The sequence below is a fragment of the Mus musculus genome, chromosome 11 (genome assembly GCF_000001635.26).
Source record: "Mus musculus strain C57BL/6J chromosome 11, GRCm38.p6 C57BL/6J".
In the NCBI taxonomy this organism is placed as follows: Eukaryota; Metazoa; Chordata; class Mammalia; order Rodentia; family Muridae; genus Mus; species Mus musculus.
The window spans coordinates 94456151-94474927 of NC_000077.6; the positions used below are offsets into that span (position 1 = coordinate 94456151).

General features: G+C 54.2%; 1 protein-coding gene across 45 annotated transcripts in view; it reads right to left on the reverse strand.

Annotated features, from left to right (window-relative positions):
* The window catches only part of Cacna1g (calcium channel, voltage-dependent, T type, alpha 1G subunit), a 66010-nt gene extending 47760 nt beyond the window's left edge, over nt 1-18250 (reverse strand). For 19 of the 45 annotated variants that reach the window (XR_388339.2, XR_388338.2, XM_006532087.4 and 16 more), the window contains exons 1-9: nt 17226-18250; nt 9966-10077; nt 9671-9804; nt 9249-9346; nt 7192-7351; nt 6001-6301; nt 5743-5835; nt 2944-3727; nt 810-1186 (exon numbers count right to left, since the gene is read on the reverse strand). Coding sequence is in view for 39 of the 45 variants with exons in the window: in XM_006532087.4 (XP_006532150.1) it covers nt 810-1186; nt 2944-3727; nt 5743-5835; nt 6001-6301; nt 7192-7351; nt 9249-9346; nt 9671-9804; nt 9966-10077; nt 17226-17467 (2301 nt within the window). In the remaining 6 variants the exon portion in view is untranslated. Of the gene's footprint in view, nt 1-245; nt 367-809; nt 1187-2931; nt 3728-5742; nt 5836-6000; nt 6302-7191; nt 7352-9248; nt 9347-9670; nt 9805-9965; nt 10078-17225 lie in introns of those variants that run through there. The other 26 variants (XR_879510.2, XR_003949260.1, XR_003949261.1 and 23 more) reach the window with 6 other exon arrangements.
* Between the last annotated feature and the right edge of the window lie 527 nt (nt 18251-18777).

Genomic DNA, 18777 nt, shown 5'->3' on the forward strand with positions numbered 1-18777 from the left:
ACAGCCAAAGAGACAATAACACAGAAGAACCTACATGCAGCACCACTGGCCAACTTCTTCAGACAGCCCTGCATATGTGCACAGGCCAGCACAGGCCAGCGGAGTCCCCCTGACTTGACCACACATTCCACCTGCACAGCTTAGAGGTAGCTTCCTCTCTCAGCCCAGGCTCTATAGCTGGCAGCCATCAACCCACAGAACAAGCTTCCACATGACAGTCCTCCAAATATTTGAAGACAGCTCACCGTCCCTGCTGAGCCTCCTCTTCTCCTGACTAAACAGCCTCCTCCTTGGAGCAGCTCCTCAGGCTCACTGGTTTTAAGCTGCCCTGCCAGAGCCACCCTGGTTTACAGCAAGGTTCTGACCTGAGGCCAAGCCAAGACTGCCTTGCCTGCCGCACCCTGCTAATCTCCCAAGCACAGGCACTCAATACCACCCATTCTTCCCTTCTACCTGCATGGCCCTTCTGCCTGTCAGTCACCCTCTACTTACTGAGATAACACATCCCTTGCCTGCCTTGCATTTTCCAAGAGAAGAGACCAAGAGACCCAAGTCTTCTGGTGGCTTGTTACCCCATACGCTCATTACACACACATAAAGCCTCCTTCTCCTGAGAAGCCTTCCCAGACAGGACATACCTGTGCCTGCCTGAGCAACCTCATTCAGAAAGGAAGTAATCATCAAAGCGCTTACCCCCTAGAGGCTCCACCCATCACTTCGTCTCTCCATCCCCCTTCTCCCAGCCACAGCGAGGAACCAGCCCTAGAGAAGAAGCCATTGTCCAGAGCCAGCCTGGGCTGCACCCCTACCTGCTCGTGGTACTCGATGCCCATGCTGAGGGTATTGACCAGGATAGCGATCATGATTCCCCGGCCAAAGTATTTGCTATCTACGATCTTCCGGAATGTGTCGCAGATCAGCCTCCAGAAGGCCAGCACAGAACTAGGCTCTGCATCTGGGCCCAGGCTCGGCCGTCGCCGTCTGTGGGGATCCCGGAGGTCGCTGTGCTGAGCGTCCTGTGTGAACTCATACACAGCCTCACTGTCTGAGTCAGGCATTTCATGGTCAGCGGACTCTGGCTCCCCTGCTCCTGTCCGGGCACAGTAGGGACAACTGTCCGGCCCACAGGCTCCACTGTCTGCCTTGGAGCAAGGGCTGGAGATTTTGCAGGAGCTATGGCAGGCTCCTGGAACAAAAGAGTAGGTGTTAGAGGCTCTTTGGGAGCTCCTGGTCCTAGGAGGATGTAGACCCTGCAGGAGGGAGGCTGGGGTTCCAGAGATAGGTGTGCTGAGCACTTAATGAATGGGGCATTTCTGATAAACAAAATACCCCTATGTCAATAGCACCGTATTGGTGGTCACTTCTAAGGATCCTAGGATTGAGATAGAGAGGTAGCCACCATGTCCTCCTAGGTCTTAGGAGATTTAGGCCAGGAACCTAGACCATCTCCCCTTCCCTGCAGTGTAGGTATGCACCCACACAGTGCTGAGTTGCATTTCCCAAGGGATCTTTGGGACCCACCCACACATACACACATCTTATCCCACCTACCAGATACACATACGCACACACTACATGCACATACTGTGCACATGTGTAGTGGGCACATGCTATTTGTATACCATGATAAATATACACCAAACATGGGTACCCAAACACATTTGTGCCATCCAATGTTGTTACACCAGACCCACACACATATGGGCATATGCACACACCAGGAAGGAGCACCATACCCAAATGCATGTAAGTCAGACACTTGTACCCTCATATAGACATACACACATGGAGTCCCCACCTTCCTTCATGCACATTAGCACACATACGTATACCAAGTATATTCTGAATACACTCAGGGACATGCCCCAAGGCATCCTCTGTCCATCTAAATCCTATTTTGGTCACAGAATATAAGAAATGAGTGGCACCTCTGAGACCACACTGTTGAAGTAAGTGTGAGATGGTCCTTGGCTCAAAGCCTGACCCCTAGTAGGCACAAAACGACACGTTCCCCTCCGGAATGCATCTGTATAGCACAGGACATCACTAAGCTCCCACAGTAGTGATGGTCTCAATCCCACCTACTATACAGTGGAAAGTGGAAGCCTGCATGTGGGATGTGACCGGCCCACGACCCAGGGCAGGGCAGTGGGAGAGCTAGCATAAGAACCTTTCACTCTGTGTTCTGTGGTGACATTTTCTGGTCCCAGGGGACATCTCACTTATCCCATAACTTTCTGTCACCACATCCTCGCTGAAACACAAGGCCCCAGGCTGTGTCTGCATGGGTAGCCTGCCCACAAGCGGCAAGTATCACTAATCCCTCAGGTCACCGAAGTTCTACCCACAGGCTAGCTGCTTTCTGCACTGACTGCTCCTGCTCCAGGTCTCTCTGTTTACAGCAGTCACCTTGTGAGGCACCAGACTGCCACAGTCACACACCATTTCCCACCCCGCTGAGCCCTGGGACAAAGGACAGAGAGTGGGCTGCAGAGTCAGATGGTCTTGAGGTCATACTTGCCGACACTCCTAGCCACCTTGTGCCTCTTGTGCACACAGCAAGGGTGCCTGTAAGCTTATTACCAACCTGTCCAGAGGACTCAAGCAGATCTTGCCTGCAAAGCATGTGACAAGCACTCCATTGGGCAGCAGCAGTTAGATGTTATGGCCAGAGGCATAGAGTGCAGCCCATGGTAAGTATGCATGTGTGACTGCTCTCATTACTCCTAATATATACAATAATCATAATTCCCATTTGAACGGATGAAATAAGCAGGGCTCAAAAGAAGCAATGGGATTGGTCCAAAGATGTCAGGGCTACAGAAGGCTGCGAGAGAACCTGGAATCTGCACCCTGGGGCCCTGGGTTCTCAGACTCCTAGTCTTCCAAATTACCACCCAGCCTCCAACTGTGGGGTCCCAGCATACCCACCCACGCTCTCACCCGTACTCTGTGTCTCCAGGAGCTTGTGCATGGAGCTGAAGGGCCCAGGTGGGATGTTGAAGCTGGTGAGGGTGGGGGGCCCAGGGCTGGGGGCCACCTCCACTAGTGCCTTATCCTTCAGCATCTCTGGTGGAGGGCTGGTATGCACAGTGGGGTATACCTTCCCACTACCCACAGTCCTGCCAGATGCCTCCGATGGGGACCTGGGAGGGGGCGCCTGGCAACGGACTGGCTCCAAGTGGCAGTCAGCATGGTAGAAGCTGTGTACAGACTCCGCACCCCTCGGAGGGCCCCCAGAGGGAGTGGGGGTAGAGGGTGGTGGCAGCATGAGCCAGCGGGACCCATTGGCATCCCTGTCCTGGATCTCTGGGCTGGCCCGGGGAACTCTGAGCGTCCCATTACCCAGGTGGTAGTGGTGATGGTGGTGGTGATGGTGGTGGACCAGGTGGTGGACAGACAGACGACGGTGTGAACGAGAGCAGCTGCCACTGGGCTGGGGCTCCTGCCCACCACGGGCCACTGGGCTGCTGAGCAACCCAGCCCGCACGCCTACAGCCCTAGAGACCTGGGCCAGCCTGCGGGCTGCTTTGCGGAGGATGTACACCAGGTACTTGAGAAGCTCCTCATAGCAGCTGCCTGGCTCAGAGAAGCTTGCCAGGGTGCTAGCATTGGACAGGAATCGTACACGCTGCTCCCGCATCAGCTGACTCTCCCGTTGCTTGGTCTCAGAGAACTGTGTGGCGATCACCACCAGGCACAGGTTGATCATGAAGAAGGAGCCCACCTGCAGGGGTGGGGACAGAAAGAAGAGATGTCCTGAAGAAAAACGAAACTTCAGGCCAGCTGCCACAATCAATGGAGTACCTGGGGGCCAGGCACAGGGGTTTGCAACAGCTCAGGCCTAGCCCACTACTGCTGGTGATAGCATACTTTGCAGTTATCCTCCAGTTCCCTGCCTTTAAATGTGTACCCATGGAGAGCCTAAGGCATCCTCCCAGTTTCTATTAGGAGAGAATGTTATAGAAATGGATAAAATACAGGGAACCCACAACATTCAACTCGGATTAACCCTTTGAGATTTACTTATAATCCTCCCACTTGTATCCATTCTTGCTTTATGACCTTGGGTAAGATTCTTAACCACAGGAAGTCAATATCCCCATCTGAAAGGAGGGGACCCCCCCCCAAGCCTAACAAACCTGTCGTTCTGACTCGCCCATCCTTCCCCAGTCTCCATCTCTGTGCCTCAGTTTCCCCAGGACCCTGGGCAACCTATTGTTTAGACAACAACCCTAAAGGATGGAGATAAATATTTGTGCTAACGAAGCGGACTTTTTTTCTCCCCCTAGCTCATGTCCTAGTAATTATGATAATTAGCTTCACTAGTGTGATTCCAGAGAGCTGTTTGGGAAGAATTTTCAGGAGGTGTGTGGGAGGGTGGAAACTAGGCCCCTGATGTCCCCGTCTGCCCCTCCCCCCACCCAAGCATTCCTGAGGACACCAACAATTCAGCAGATGAAGAACAACTGACTCGCCTGAAGTACCTGCTTCACTCTTGTGGTAAATGGTCAGGGATGGTACAGGTCCCCAGCCAAGCTTTGCGCCAAGCCTGGTCAATTCTTTTATACCAGGGAAAGTTGTGGCAGCCTAGGGAATTGCCCTTTCTCAGAGCCTACAGACTGTGGCTCTCCCCAGGAGTAGCGTCACTCTGTCCTCGGCTCTCTGAAGCTTGTCCCACGCCTTGAATGATCTTAATTTCATTCTTAATCTTCCTCTCTCGGGATCTGACCCTCCACCTGGCTCTGCACTGGCCTCTCAGTGACATGGATTTGGAGTTGGTAACCTGGACCTGACATCTCAACTCTAGCCCCGACTTCCGACAATCCTGGACCAGTGGCCAACCCTCTAGAGCTCTGAGTTCTTACTTAGAAGCCAGAGTCCTCGAAGTGCCCACCTCACAGGAGTACATAAGGAGGAAGAACAGCCACACCAGCACTAACAACCCTCCCTGGCAAGTCTGATCAACCCGCTTAGACAAGGCACGTGGTGGGGGCAGATAAATGAGGGAAAGTGGTTTTCTTTGCTTGAAAAACAAAGGTGGCAAGGAAATCACGGTGAGGAAGAAATGCCGCCCCCCCCCCAGGAAGTGCAGAGAGCAGCGGCTGGCACACAGTAAGTGCTCAATAAATATCAGCTGTAAGTGGTAGCCATGAAAGCATCGACTATGACTGGTAGTGATTAAAATGATTAAACGATGCTGCTTTGGCCTGTCTTCTGCCTTCACAGAGCCCTGGAATTTCAGAGCTGGAAGGAATGAGCGATCTCTCAGTATTTCTCAATACTGATTGGAATTTGGGGTGCATGATTCTTTGCTTGTAAGCATTTCAGGATGCCGAACATCTTTCTCTTTTCCAACCGAATGCTGGCAGTGTTCCCCTGGGGCTCACAAAGACAGAACTAAACTTGGCCATTTCTGAGCACCCCTGGAGAAGGGGGTGATAGCATTGTGGGTTCAGAACACACGCCCCCCTGACACACACACACACACACACACACACATTTTACCGGTGAAGAGCCTAAAGCCATTAGCGAGAATGGAGCCTCAAAGAAGATGGCGTGCAAAAGGTCCTAACAGTAGCAGGTGGTAGAGTCTGGCTTTTGGTCTTGGATTTCTCCTGACTCACTCATTATGCTGCCACCCCTACAGGACTTGAGAGCTAAGAACTTCCCATCTATTCTCTGCCTCTACCCGTGTCTCCAGGATGCCCCGCTCCCACGAAGGCTGGAGGAGTCACTCACGATGATGAGAAGAATGAAGTAGATGAAGTTGTAGAAGGAATGAGCATCCATCACAAAGTACATGATGTCGACCCAGCCCTCCAGTGTGATGACCTGTGGAGGCAAGAGAGACGGCTGACTCTGGCTGGCACCACTAAAGTCTCCTCCCGTCTGTTCCGCTCCCCTGGTCACCACCCTAACCCTGAGAATGAGCACTCCCAAGTTGTGCAGTGTCCTGTGACTGTTCTGGGCAACATCCCAGGGCCCGTGTGGCCCCACCTGGAAGATGGCGATCCAGGCATAGCCAATGTTGTCAAAGTTGATGGCGCCTTTGAAGGGGTTGTGCTCGCCTGCAGAGCAGTTGGTATAGTATTGGTTCCAGTTGACACAGGTGGTATTGCTGGAACTGTTATAGGCCTCATAGTCCAGACCGCAGGGTGGACCACCACCGCCTTCCCCGCGCAGTGTGGGCACGCTCCTGCAGGATCGCATGCCGTTCTCCCGAGGCTGAGAGCAGATGAAGGGGCTCTCGTCCTCATTCTCTGTCTGGTAGTAAGGCTCCAAGTCCACACTCAGCGGGCTGCAGGGCGAGGGGAGGCAGAGATAAGGCTGTTGAGGAGGGTCCTCCACTGAGAAGCCAAGGAACACAGAGGGTAGGCCAGACCTACCGTGGGGGAGGGGATTGGGCAAAGCAGGTAAACACTCTACCAACTGAGCTATATCCCCAGCCCTCAAGGAGCCAGCTGCTTTCTTTCTTTCCTTCTGTCTTTGTGTATGTCTGTATTTCTCTTGTTTGTTTGTTTGTTTTTGTTTTGTTTTGTTTTGTTTTTTTTGAGACAGGGTTTCTCTGTATAGCCCTGGCAGTCCTGGAACTCACTTTGTAGACCAGGCTGGCCTCGAACTCAGAAATCCGCCTGTCTCTGCCTCCCGAGTGCTAGGATTAAAGACGTGCACCACCACGCCCAGCTCTGTATTTCTTTTAAGGCAAGGTATCACTATATATCTTTGGCTGGCCCTGACTTATGTATCCATCCTCTCTCTCTCTCTCTCTCTCTCTCTCTCTCTCTCTCTCTCTTCCTCTCTTTCTTTCTTTTAAGGCAAGATCTCACTATATATCTTTGGCTGGCCCTGACCTACGTAAACTAAGCCAGCCTGAAACCCACAGAAATCCACCCAACTCTGTCTCCAGAGTTCTGAGATTAAAGCTATGTACTTTGTGGCTGGCTTCTGGGAGGGCTTTTTAAAGGCCTAAATCCTAGTTGAACCCCAGGTCAATGCAATGGGGATCTCTGGAAGGGGTAACCTGGGCATCAGGACTTTAAAATGCCCCAGGTTGTCCCACTGTGTAACTAAGTTTGAGAGCCAAATGCCAGATATGAGACCACATATATCCATGGCAACAGGAAGCCAGGGACTAAGAGAGGTCCACAGCTCCCCAGTCCATCACCCACCGGCTCCACCGTGACTCACAGGCTGAAATTCTCAGGGAGGAAGCATCGGTTTCGAAGTAGCCCTGCCCACAGCTGAACACCAACGATGCCAAAGATGAAAAAGACGAAGAAACAGAGCAGCAGGACATTGCCCAGCATAGGCAAGGTATCCAGCAGTAATGTGACGAGAATGCGCATGCCTGTGGGGGCAGAAGAGCCATGCTGGAGGCTCCAGTGTGCCAGGGGCACAGGCTGGCAGTCTTCCCCAAGAGGGTCCACCCATTTAAGCTGGAGGGGAGACTGGCATAAACCCCTAACTCTCCCAGGCAATCCTTAATTGTTAATACTCATATTAATTGTTGTATGGTACCAACTGTGGTTTCCAAAGCCCTCTAAGTTCTGAGTCCCATCTCACTCTTCCCGTGTCACCATGGGGCTGATGATATCACCCCCAATTTACAGATGAGAAGTCTGAGGCTCACAGAAGTGACGTGAGCTGCTCAGGATGGGATCTGCTAAAAGTAAGCGCCAGGACTTAAATTTAGGATTTTGTGCTTCCAAATCCTGCTCCCCAAGGCACTGGCACACACACACACACACACCTCCCACTTCCTTCTCTCACCAGACACAGTCACCTGACCTTCCTAAATGATGGCCCCAGAGGGCCACTGGGAGAACTAGGACGGACCTAGAGAAAGGCTAGAGGCAGACAAGAAGACCAGCATGTAACCAGGTTTCTGAGCCCACTCCTAGCCCCTAAGCCCTGCATCTGTGTTCTCTGTGTCTGTTTCCTGCTGGGTCCAGATCTTGAAGTCAGGGTCTGAAGAGACATAACTCTATCTTTGGGGGAATATTTCCTCCCTCCAGGGTCAAGGCCACTACATACTCCCAGCCCCAGATAAAAGCCCTATTAGGGACCCACTCACCTTCCTCCCTCCAGGTCCAAGACCCAAACATTTGAACTAGCCTTCAGAAAACCCAGAGCTTCTAAGCTCTTGTCAAACTAATGGATCTCCAGTGGTCCATTTGACCCCCAAAGTGCCCTGGGTGGGCCCTGTTCTCTCTAGGGCAAAGGTTCTAAACACCAGCACACCAGCAAATGATTAACCTTCCTGATGGCTACAGCCACCTTGCTGTAGTCGGTCCTAATCCTTTTCAGTTCTTCACCCCCCCCCCCATCAGCTCCTCAGCGCTCCAACTGAGATCAATTCCTCAGGGCTTGCATTAAGGGAATTACAGCAGTGGTTAGTCTGAGGTCTATAAATCTAGTAGCTGTCACCTGGGAGAGGAGGCCAGCCACGCCCCTCTTCTGGATCTCCACCTTAGCACCAAACATCACTGTCCCACCCCAGACTCACTCAGCTGTTCTGCCCTCCCAGAGATAACTGCATCTCTCTCTCTCTTTCTCTCTCTCTCTCTCTCTCTCTCTCTCTCTCTCACACACACACACACACACACACACACACACACACACACACACACACGGCTACTGCAGCATCAGGCATAAAGTCAGGCACGATATCCCCTCCTGAGGACCCAGTGGGGACCATCTGCAATCGTGTATAGGTTGAAGAATTGCAAAGGGGGCCTGCAAAGGAGGAGGGGCAGAACGGCAAAGGAGCTGGAGCTGCCAAACCTTTGTTGGCTCCAGAAACCAATGCGGTTTAATTTAGATAATGGTCCCAGCAGTCACTGCAAGAGTTGGAAAGGGGTGGGGGGTGGGGGTGGGGACGGGGGAATACAACCAGGGCCAGAGGGTAAGGCGTGGAGTAGCCTTGTCTTGAGAGAGGGCCACTAGCACTTTGTATCCCCTTCTGTGGGTCTGACACTTGCTCCACTGGTCCCCACCCACCTTTATTCCCCTAGGAAGGGGTCGTCTAAGGTATTTCTAAGATTCTGTCTAAAGCCTGGCTGAAAAGAGTGGGATGGAGATTTTCCCAGGTAGCTTTGCTAGTGATACCACCAGAGCTAGGGGCTCTGACTGGGTCCCTACTGAACCCTTCTCTGTCTCAGCTTCAAATGGTCAGGTCATGATGCCTGTGCCACATTTCCTCTGAGGGCCCTCTGTCCAGGGGTGAGGGCTAAGGGGTCACTCACTGGGCACCCGGTTAATGGCCCTGAGCGGTCGCAGCACACGGACTGTCCTGACTGCGGAGAAGCTGACATTCTGCAGGTCCAGCGAGTACTCCAGCATCCTGTGGGGAGGGGCCGGGAAGGAGGCCCTTTGAGTTTGAGGCCAACTCCATGTGAAAGAGGCCAGGGAAGACTCCTGCTGTGAGGTGACAGAGTGACCCAGGACTCTCCCCTCTCCTCTACCAAGGGAGGCTGAAGATCAGCTCTCTGTCTAGCGGGCAGGGACACCTCCCACCAAGCAATGACAGTCTCCTCCGACTCAAAAGGAAGATGGTGAGATTCAGAGGACAGGCCCGAGCACTGGAAGCAGGCAGCCTGGGCTGAATGGACAACCAAAGAGGCAGGAGATCTGCCCACTACTCTCCCACCCTAGCCCAAGCCCTCACCCAGCAATGACGATAAAAAAGTCAAGCCGGTTCCAAGTGTCTCCCAGGTAACATTTCTTCCCAAAGATACCCAAAGCGACCATCTTCACCACCATTTCCACAGCAAAGAAGGCAAAGATGAAGTCGTCGAAGGCCTGACGTAGAAAGGAGGGGCTGAAGAAACTGAGGGACTGGGGGACACCCACACACACCCCACCTGGAACCCACCAGTTGGATCTGGTAGAACAGAGTTCAGGGTACTAAGATCCAAGAACCACTAACACACACACACACACACACACACACACACACTCACCTGCAGGATCCGGCAGCGTTGGGAGTCACAGGCAATGTCCTCACACGGCCTGAACATACCCAGAGTCACACAGTTGAGGAGAATAACCAGCATGCTGACTCGCTCGAACCACGTATCAGGTGTCAAGGAAACAGCTATCCAGAGCCAGGGCTGATGGGAGCCTCTCCTGGCATCCCGAATGCTTGCTACCTGTCTATTAACCACCATCACCACCACCACCACCACCCACTCCCACCCTGAGAGACTTCGATCCCATCTTCCTCCTTTGTAAGGTAGAGAAAGCCATGACTACCCTGGCTATTTGCACAAGCCATGTAGGGAATAGCATCGATTGTGCGTGTGGAAATGCCAGGCTCCACGAGTTTGCTGTGAATCTCATCCTCCTCGCTCACCGGATAGATGTGAGAAGCAAGTGAGATAATGTATGCGAATGTGTTACACAAACCTACAGTCGGATTAAGCCTGCCTTACAGTTTACCACGCACTTTCGCACAATGCCACGACGTTGCTCACAACAGCCCCGTGAAGCATCCAAGGTGGATCATTCTATTCCCCACCCACCCACCCCACCCCACTCCACCCCACCCCCGAAACCCAAGGACAGCAAGACCCAGAGAGCTGAAGCCAAGTCATGTGCCAGAGTTGCTCAAGACGCCAGGATGAGACTGAGGCTTCCAAGCTTGTGGCCTACTCTGTCGCCTTCCTTCCCTGCACTACACATACACAAGCCTACATCGTCAACCCCCTCCTTACCCCTGACACTTCAGAGGAGCCCCAAGCTCTCTCTCCAACTGCCAGCTCCCTGTCTTCTCAAAGTCCTCAGCCTGTAGTCACCATGTCCATGCCTTTCAGATCAAAACTGCTCTCCAAGCCAGGGCCTGCACTGGGGACAAGCTTCAGCTCTGCGGAGTGGACATCAGTGCCATACGTGAGGCCAGACTGCCACCATATTTCTTGTACCTTCTAAACCCAAGCCGCTAGGAGCAGAGGGAATTCTTTCTCCATCCCGAGCCTTTCTACATAAGTTCTGTTGCGTGGTTGACCTTCAGCCCGTTGGCATGAAAATATACAAGATCCCCTCTGGATAAAGAAGGTTCCGGGCCCTGGACCCCTCAGATATACAACCAGACACCCTAGTTTCCTCGTGGAAAAACAGGAGTGAGACAGAAAGAGCAAAGAAACCAGAGACAAGTAGAGTCCAGAAAGAAGAAAGGGGTTGCAGCTGCCTGTCGTCTGCCCTGCCAATCCACTCAGGGCCTGGAGCCCATGGGCCTTTCCTGTCTTAGCCTTGCTTCTGGAGTGGTAATGCTTTCACCAGGCCTGAGGAGGTGATCAGGGAGGTTCAGAGGACCAGTCTCAGCCTCCCAGCTGGCCTTCCCCATCCCCCACCTCTGTGCTGAATCACCAACCCTGACTTCTCCCTCAGCCACTTTGAAGCCTTCCTCATTCTATCTAGCCAGGCTCTTTTCTCTGGGGTGCACATCACTATCACCACCCATGCCTAACACCCTAGAAGTCATAAGATGTTTCAGTTTCCCTAATATCCATCCCTTAAGAGAAAGAGACTATGGTGCACGCCTTTAATCCCAGCACCTAAGAGGTAGACGGATCTTGGAGTTCGAAGCCAGTCTGGTCTACAGAGTTAGTTCCAGGACAGCCAGGGCTGCACCCTGTCTCAAAAAAAAAAAAAAAAGTAAAAAAATGAAATATTATCCTAGGTTTAAAGTGGCTTAGTAGGTGAGAGGGGTAAATGAAAGTATTCCTACAGGGGCTGTTTGTTTTCCTGACTGTAGCGATGGATCTCTCTCCAGAATGGGGGTCAGCCAGAGGTCACTCTGGAAGAGGGGGGAAAGGGAGGAAGCCACCACTTGGAAAGGAAAGGACACAATTACCCTTAATAACTGGTCTGTTTTCCCCCAACCTAGCCCATTCTCCTCTGCAGGAGAGACAGGGCCTAGGAGGGGCCCTGGAGAACAATGTTGGGGGAGAAGGGCCCCAGGTATCTATTTGGACATCCAATGACAGTGGCCCTACCTGGTCAAGTCATCCATGTGCTTGGCTCTGTCACAGCGTTAACAGCAGCCACACTACAAAGCCCAGTGTCATATGCAGTCCAGAGCAAATGATCAGCAAGAATAAATGAATGAGCCACTGTGTCTATCAGTCACTCATCTGCCAATCTAGAAGCCAGATGTGCCTCCCCATTCATGATTTCCTGATGTTTCCCTGAACAGTGACAAATTCATGACAGTGATGTAAGGAGGAACAGACTTGACCTATGGAGGAACTTTGTCCCAGACACACTCAGTCTGGGGCCTCTGATAGTCAGAACCTGCCCCCAGACAACCCCATATCAGGCTCTTCACCAAAATCCCCTTCTCCGGACCCTTGGCAATCCAGCCTGCACCCAGGCATATCCCTTGCACTCTGGCTTCCCCTTCACTGTAGGTAGGTATAAAAGGACTGGCAAATCTAGAACAATCTGAATAGAGGAATATCTAAGGTATGTGTGTGTGTGTGTGGGGGGGGTCTTTCACCCTTTTCAGGGTGGGGCTTGTTTCCTTGGCAACACGGCACTATGTCACTGTGTGATGTTCTTCTGTTGCCATAACAACAGAAGAATGTGTCACCAGGTGGTGTGGATTTGTTGCCATGGAAACTGAAGAGACACCCCTCCCCACCCCCTTACACATTCTTTCCCCTTGCCCAGACTGCTCTCTTGTCCTTATGCAAGGAAAAAGAAGCAGGGAGACCCACAGGTTATCAGGTTGGGGGGGGGGGAACCATGTGACAGATCCCCATGGTAACCAAGGGAACGGGGGACACTGGTTGCCATAGTGACTATGAGAGACCTGTGCGGTCACATGTCTACTGTTGCTATGGTGACTGTCCGGGCTGGAGTGGATCCCAAAGGGTGGGAGCAGGAGAGGGGAGGATCTTTCTTCTCCCCATAACCCACCATCAAAAGCAGAGAAAGCGAGAACAGCAGAAGCAGACCTCTCTACCATCCCTCCCCCCTTCTCTCTTTCCTGGGAGAGGGAAATAGAGCATGCTATATCCACAAATGAGTCTTCTCCATAGGTTTTTATCTAGATAGGGCTTTTGCCTAGATTATTGGCAACTAGAGATCTAAGGCCCTGGGCCCAGGGTGTGAACCCAGACAGCAAGCAGGCCTTCTAGCTGCCTCTCTCCCTCCCAGAAGTCTGGAAATGTGAGACTAAGGAATACTGAGGAGGAAATTGGCCTGGAACCAGGAATTCTGGCCTTCTAATAAGAGTTGGGGGATGGGACACAGGTTCTTGCTCCACCCGTCCCAACAGGAGGTTGGTAGTCTATGGGAGCCAATGCTTCCTAGGGTGGAAGACAATGCAGGGATTTAGTTTGATGGCCTGTGCTCATTTATTTTTTCTTCAGAAAAGGGGAATCCCCAACAATGGCCCCGTCCTACTAACTACCCTGTTTCCCCATGCGCCCCCAGCTCCGGTGTGTGGGTGTGTGGGGAGAGAGGTTTCCAACTAAACTGAAAACTGAAGCCTGCCTGAAAGGCAGCCAGCCCCACCCAGAGACAGAGACAGGAGACAGAAGACACAGAGACACATGAGAGAGGGCCACTGGAATCTTTGGGAGGGGAAATAGGCCAGAAATCTGATTCAAACTCTGTGACTGGGGTATGTGTGTGTGTGAGTGTGTGTGTGTGTGTGTGTGTGTGTGTGTGCAGTGTGTCTGTCGCCGTCCCAGCTGAGGCAGGCTGGGCGGGGTGAGAGCTGGGGCGGGAACAGCAGAAGGGGGGCCAGGGTGGAGGGGTAATCCCAGGAATGGCTCCAACTGGCACTAGGGGTGATGGGGAGTCCCCCAGCAGTGGAACAGAGTACGTGCAGAGGAGTCCATATGACCCAGAAGAAAGAAGAATCTGGGACAGACTACCCAAGATCCTCTGCCCCCACCCCAGTTCCACTCAATTCTCTGCCTCAGCTCTTCTCCCCAGAATCTGCTCTGGATGGTCTAGGATTTGGAAATGGGACGAGGGGACATATGAGATTCAAACAACCCCCTTATGTGTGAGCTCTCTCTCTCTCAATCTCTCTCTGTCTCTCTCTCTCTGTCTCTCTCTCTGTCTCTCTCTGTCTGTCTGTCTGTCTCTCTCTCTCTCTCTCTCTCTCTCTCTCTCTCTCTCTCTCTCTCTCTCTCTCTCTCTCTCTCTCTCTCCTGAGGACCCAATGGAGAATCCTCTCTTGGGAAGACTTGGGGCACTGGGACAATGGCAAGGAAGATTACAGAAATTCCTAGGGCCTCCTCCCTTCTAGAGACACACACTTGGACACACACAGTGACGCACAGTTCCACACTCACATTCACTTCTGGAAGCCATTAGGACTCCTGTCTCTCAGGCCTACCCCCCCCCCCCGCCCCCTCCTCCCCTCAACTCCTGGCAGGCTCCCCTCTCCTTCTCTGGCCCCCCTCCCACTCCTCCATCCCAAATGCCAGCCTGTGATTTCCAAATGAGAAAAAGCTGTGCTGGGCTCTGAGCTTGGAGAAACTCCTACACAAACTTCCAGATGTGACACAACAACCCGAGAGGGAATGCTCAGGAACTCCTTCCCGGGAGGGGAACCGCACGCCCTCACATTGTAAGAAACACATTGCAAAGGCCAGTGTTCCCCCGTAACCTGGGAGGCAGTGGTCTGCCAGGGAGCTGCTTGGGCCCATGTCCCTGATCTCCCCAGTACAGGAACATAAACTTTTGTGCCCTTCCTCCTTCCTCCCTCCACAACACACACACACACACACACACACACACACACACACACACACACACACACACACTTCCTACCTACACCTAGATCTCCACTCTAGGAAATCTGGCCTTTTAATGAGGCTGCAAGAGGAAGGGGCTGAGAAAAGTATGTCGAGAAAAAGGCTAACTAGCTTCAGTCCATTGGGGAGGGGAAGCCAGTCAGGCCCCTCAGGACCAATGTCTTCATGACCTACATTGGGGACTCCTGAAGCCAACAGAAGCCTCACGGATACCAAAAAGAGAGAAAGGAGAGGGTTAAGGCTCAGGGGGCCGTTCAGATTCCTTCTCTGGCCGTGGAAATACACTTGTCCTTGTGACTTGGGTCGGATGGGGAAATGGGAATAAATGTCCAGGCAGCCCCCCTTACCAAGAAATTGTTCTCGGCATATTCAGCTAGCTAGTTAAGATCTAGGGACATAGGTGCTACACACCCAGACCACACACCACTCCCCAGATCGGGCCTGCTCCCCAAATCTCAAGATTAACTAGACTCTCACCTCTTTTCCCTCTTGTAAGCCTGGTCACTTATTTTCTCCCAGGAAAGTATTTACCTCCAGGTCCTCCACCTGGAGATAGGGCAAGTGGGCAGAGATACTTGCCAAAAGGTCTGCTTTTAGGGGGTATTTGAAGGGAGAGGTGACAAGATGTTCCAGTCACCCCTAGGACTCCTGAGAAAGAGAGGATAGGGACTGCTGGGGGTTTCCCATTCATAATGTGGCTAGGAGTGGGCATGAGGGCTTCTTTTCTCTTCTCCATCTCTGCCACAGAGAAGGAGACCTTGGGATGGAGACTCATAATTCCAGATAGCAAGCCAGTTAGGGAGACCACACTCCTCAGAGTCCCTCTTCTCCTTTCTTCGGTTTAGAGAGGAAGGAAGGAAGGAAGGAAGGAAGGAAGGAAGGAAGGGGCAAAGGATTGGGAGGGCTGAGGGGAGCTTCTCAAAGACTCACGGAGTGTAGAGCAGCGGGTGGGGGCACTCAGCTTACATCCTGCTTTGCGCACTAGAGGCAGTGGCTGCAGAGGGCAGCATCAAGCTCTCCCGCTGCCCCTGTGCTCCAAAGCGGAGCCGGACTTGGGTTCTCAGGGGCTACAGGGTAAACCTGGGGTCTCCCAGCCTGACTCCCAGAGAGCCTCTGGGCTAGAAGAAGAGAATCAGAAGAGGCTATCCCTTACTGGGATAGCCATACCAGCCAGCCCCCCACCTTTCCAGTACCCCAGAGATGGGCGTCAGTCAAGCCAGTGAGTGCTTTGTGCTAGGGGTTTGGTTTTATTTTTAAAAAAGAGGATCAGGGGTTCCCTGACCACGCCAGGCTAAGCAGAGGTGAGGCTGAGAATCAAAATTCATCTGCCTGGAATGTTGGGCATGCGTTCCTAAAACCCATCCACAGAGTAGGCTTAAGGAGCTGGACCTCAGTCCTCCTTAATGAACACACTGGCAGTCTCTGGTCCCCCCAATACTTTCAGACGACTGCGGTTTCCCATACCTGGTCTGCCATCAGCCGGAACACTCTGATTTGTGAAAGGGGAGGCGTAGTGTGGCCGAGCTTAATCCCATCCCCCACTTGCCGGCGCTTTTGTCAGTCTCCCCCCCCCCCTTAGAAAAACAAAAAACAAAAAACCAAGCACAAAACTCCCCAACCCAACCTTAGCACTCAACATCAGATAAAGAATTGAGGTGGGGAGGGCGCTGGCCGCATTGGGCTCTCTCTGAAAGGGGCTCCAGTCCAGCTCTGGGGGCAGACAGCTCCCCCTTCACCACATCTTGTTCTCATTCTGCACCCCTGACATCAGCCGCCGCCGAAATCTCCTTGTTGTGCCTCCAACCCGCGGATTGGGAGGGTGTTGGGGGGACAGGACCTGCCCCCACCCCCCGTTTCCCGCTAGGTCAGTAAAAACCTCAGCCTTCAGGACTACTAGATCGGGGGACTGGACCCTAGAATCCGCCGCAAACTTTGGGGCGGGGGCATAAGGAAACCCCAGGAGATTGCGGTCTCCCCTCCTCCGTCCCCGCAGCTTCCTCTCCACCCCTGCCCCCAAACTCGAAAACCAAACCCAGCTCGCTAACCCGCGGCTGGCGGGCTGGCGGAGTAGAAAGCCCAGGCTCCTGAAGCTGCCCACATCTGGAGGATGACGACCCTCCTCTGCCCACATCTGTAGAGCATCCAGATGCTTACCAGAGGGTCACCTCTCCTCTCTTTTCCTAGCTTGGATTTCAACCCTCCACCCCTCACCCCCGCCCAAGGAAGGCTGAGGTGTGTGTATTCGGAGGTGGGGCTCGTCTGGGGTACCCACCAGTCTCCGCTTCTACTCGGACGCCCCCTCCCCTCCTTAACAGTCCCCCACTCAACTGTTCACAGTCCAGGCTCACTTCTCCAACTCACCTGGCTTACGGTCCCCTCTGGCAACACGGCCCGCCCTCCTGTGGACCCCCCTAGTCCGGCCCATCGCTGTGCCCCGAAGGATATGGGTTACAGACCGTGCGGAGACACCAGCTCCGCGGGCGGCTGTCCTGGCTCAAGTAGAAGAAAACCACCGGGGCCAGCGCCGGGTAGGGCAGCCCCTCCGCCTCGGAGTCCGCGCTGCCCGGGTCCTTTTCCGTCGACCCCGGCCCCTGCCGGCCCCCGGCCCCAGACAGGTCGTTGAGCTGCGTGAAGCTCCGGGGCTGTCCCGACTCCTCGGCGCCCGCTCCATCCTCTTCCTCATCCATCCTCTGGCCAGCTGGGGTCCCGGGGGTCCGAAGAGGGGCGATCGGAGCCCCTCCGAGGAGGTGTCCTCACACAACCGGGGGACCCCGGTGGGGGAGCATGTGGGGGGCTCTAGAGAGCTTGCTGAGCCCCCAGGAGGGCCAGTTCAGCTCAGCTCCCCCTGCCCTCAGGGGCATGCTGCCCGCGGGGCGCCGGGTCCCAGGGAAGCCCCGCCTGGCGAGAGTCCCGCTTCCCCTGGGTTCCCGGGGGCTCCCCGACTAGCCGGCCGGCTTCCCCTCACTTTGTTCCGGCTTCTTCCCTTCGCGCCCAGGCTCCGGTTGCCCGAATGGGCGCTACCTTCGGTGAAGCAGCCCCCGAGAGGAGGAGGAAAAAAGGGGCCACCCGGTGAAGGGCGGGGGTCCGGGGAGGGGCGCCCCCTCTTCCCTCGGCGCAGCTGGAGCAGGATCTAAGGGGTCAGCATCGTCCCGGCTCCACGCCAGAGACGGCGGGGGGAGGGGGAGGGGAGGAGGGATCTCTTTGGGGGTGGGTTTGGAGGGGGTGGGGGCTGGCTCCTTCCTCCGCCCCGCGGCGGGCTAGAGGACCGGGAGGGGCGGGGAGACCGTGGGGGGCCGTCCCGGGCGGGGGTGGAGGCGGAGATGTCGCTGCCGCCGCCGTGGCTGCCGTTGCCGTAGCTGTCGCCGGCGCCACTGCCTCCTCCTCCGGCCGAGACGCGGAGGGAGAGAACGAGAGAAAGCGGCGGCGAGGAGCCCGGCGCACACCACAGCTGGATCCCTCACTCCAACTTCAAGCCTCGGCCCCGCCTTTCCCCAGCCAATCTCACAGCCAATCGCCGTGCGTCACCGGTCCAGAACCGCCCTTCCATTGGTCAGCCGCCGTGCCAGTGCGGGAGGGGGTACAGGGGGAGAGCCACAGCTGGAATCCGGTTCCCACCCCAAAACCACGACCGCCTTTCTACCCTCCTCTTGCCCCCGGGTTCGCTCCCGAAGGCTGGGGCCAATCAGACGACTGTCCAGACCGAACCCACTTTTCTATTGGCCTCTTGGGTCTTTGGGACTCCCCTGGGAGGGAGCCTCGAGAAATCAAAGTATTTGGCATCTGGTCCTAGGGTAGCCCTACGAGCCTCTGACATCTTTTGTCCAGGACCCCGAAATTGGACAGCAGCCAGAAGTCAGAACTTAGGTCTAAGCAGAACTGAAAAAGAAGGGAGACAGGAATCACAGGAGTTAGGGGTGTTACCGGGATCCCACAGCTAAATCTGACTCTTCACCTGGTTAATAACCCATCCTCTGCTTGAACCTGGGGGTCAGACTGG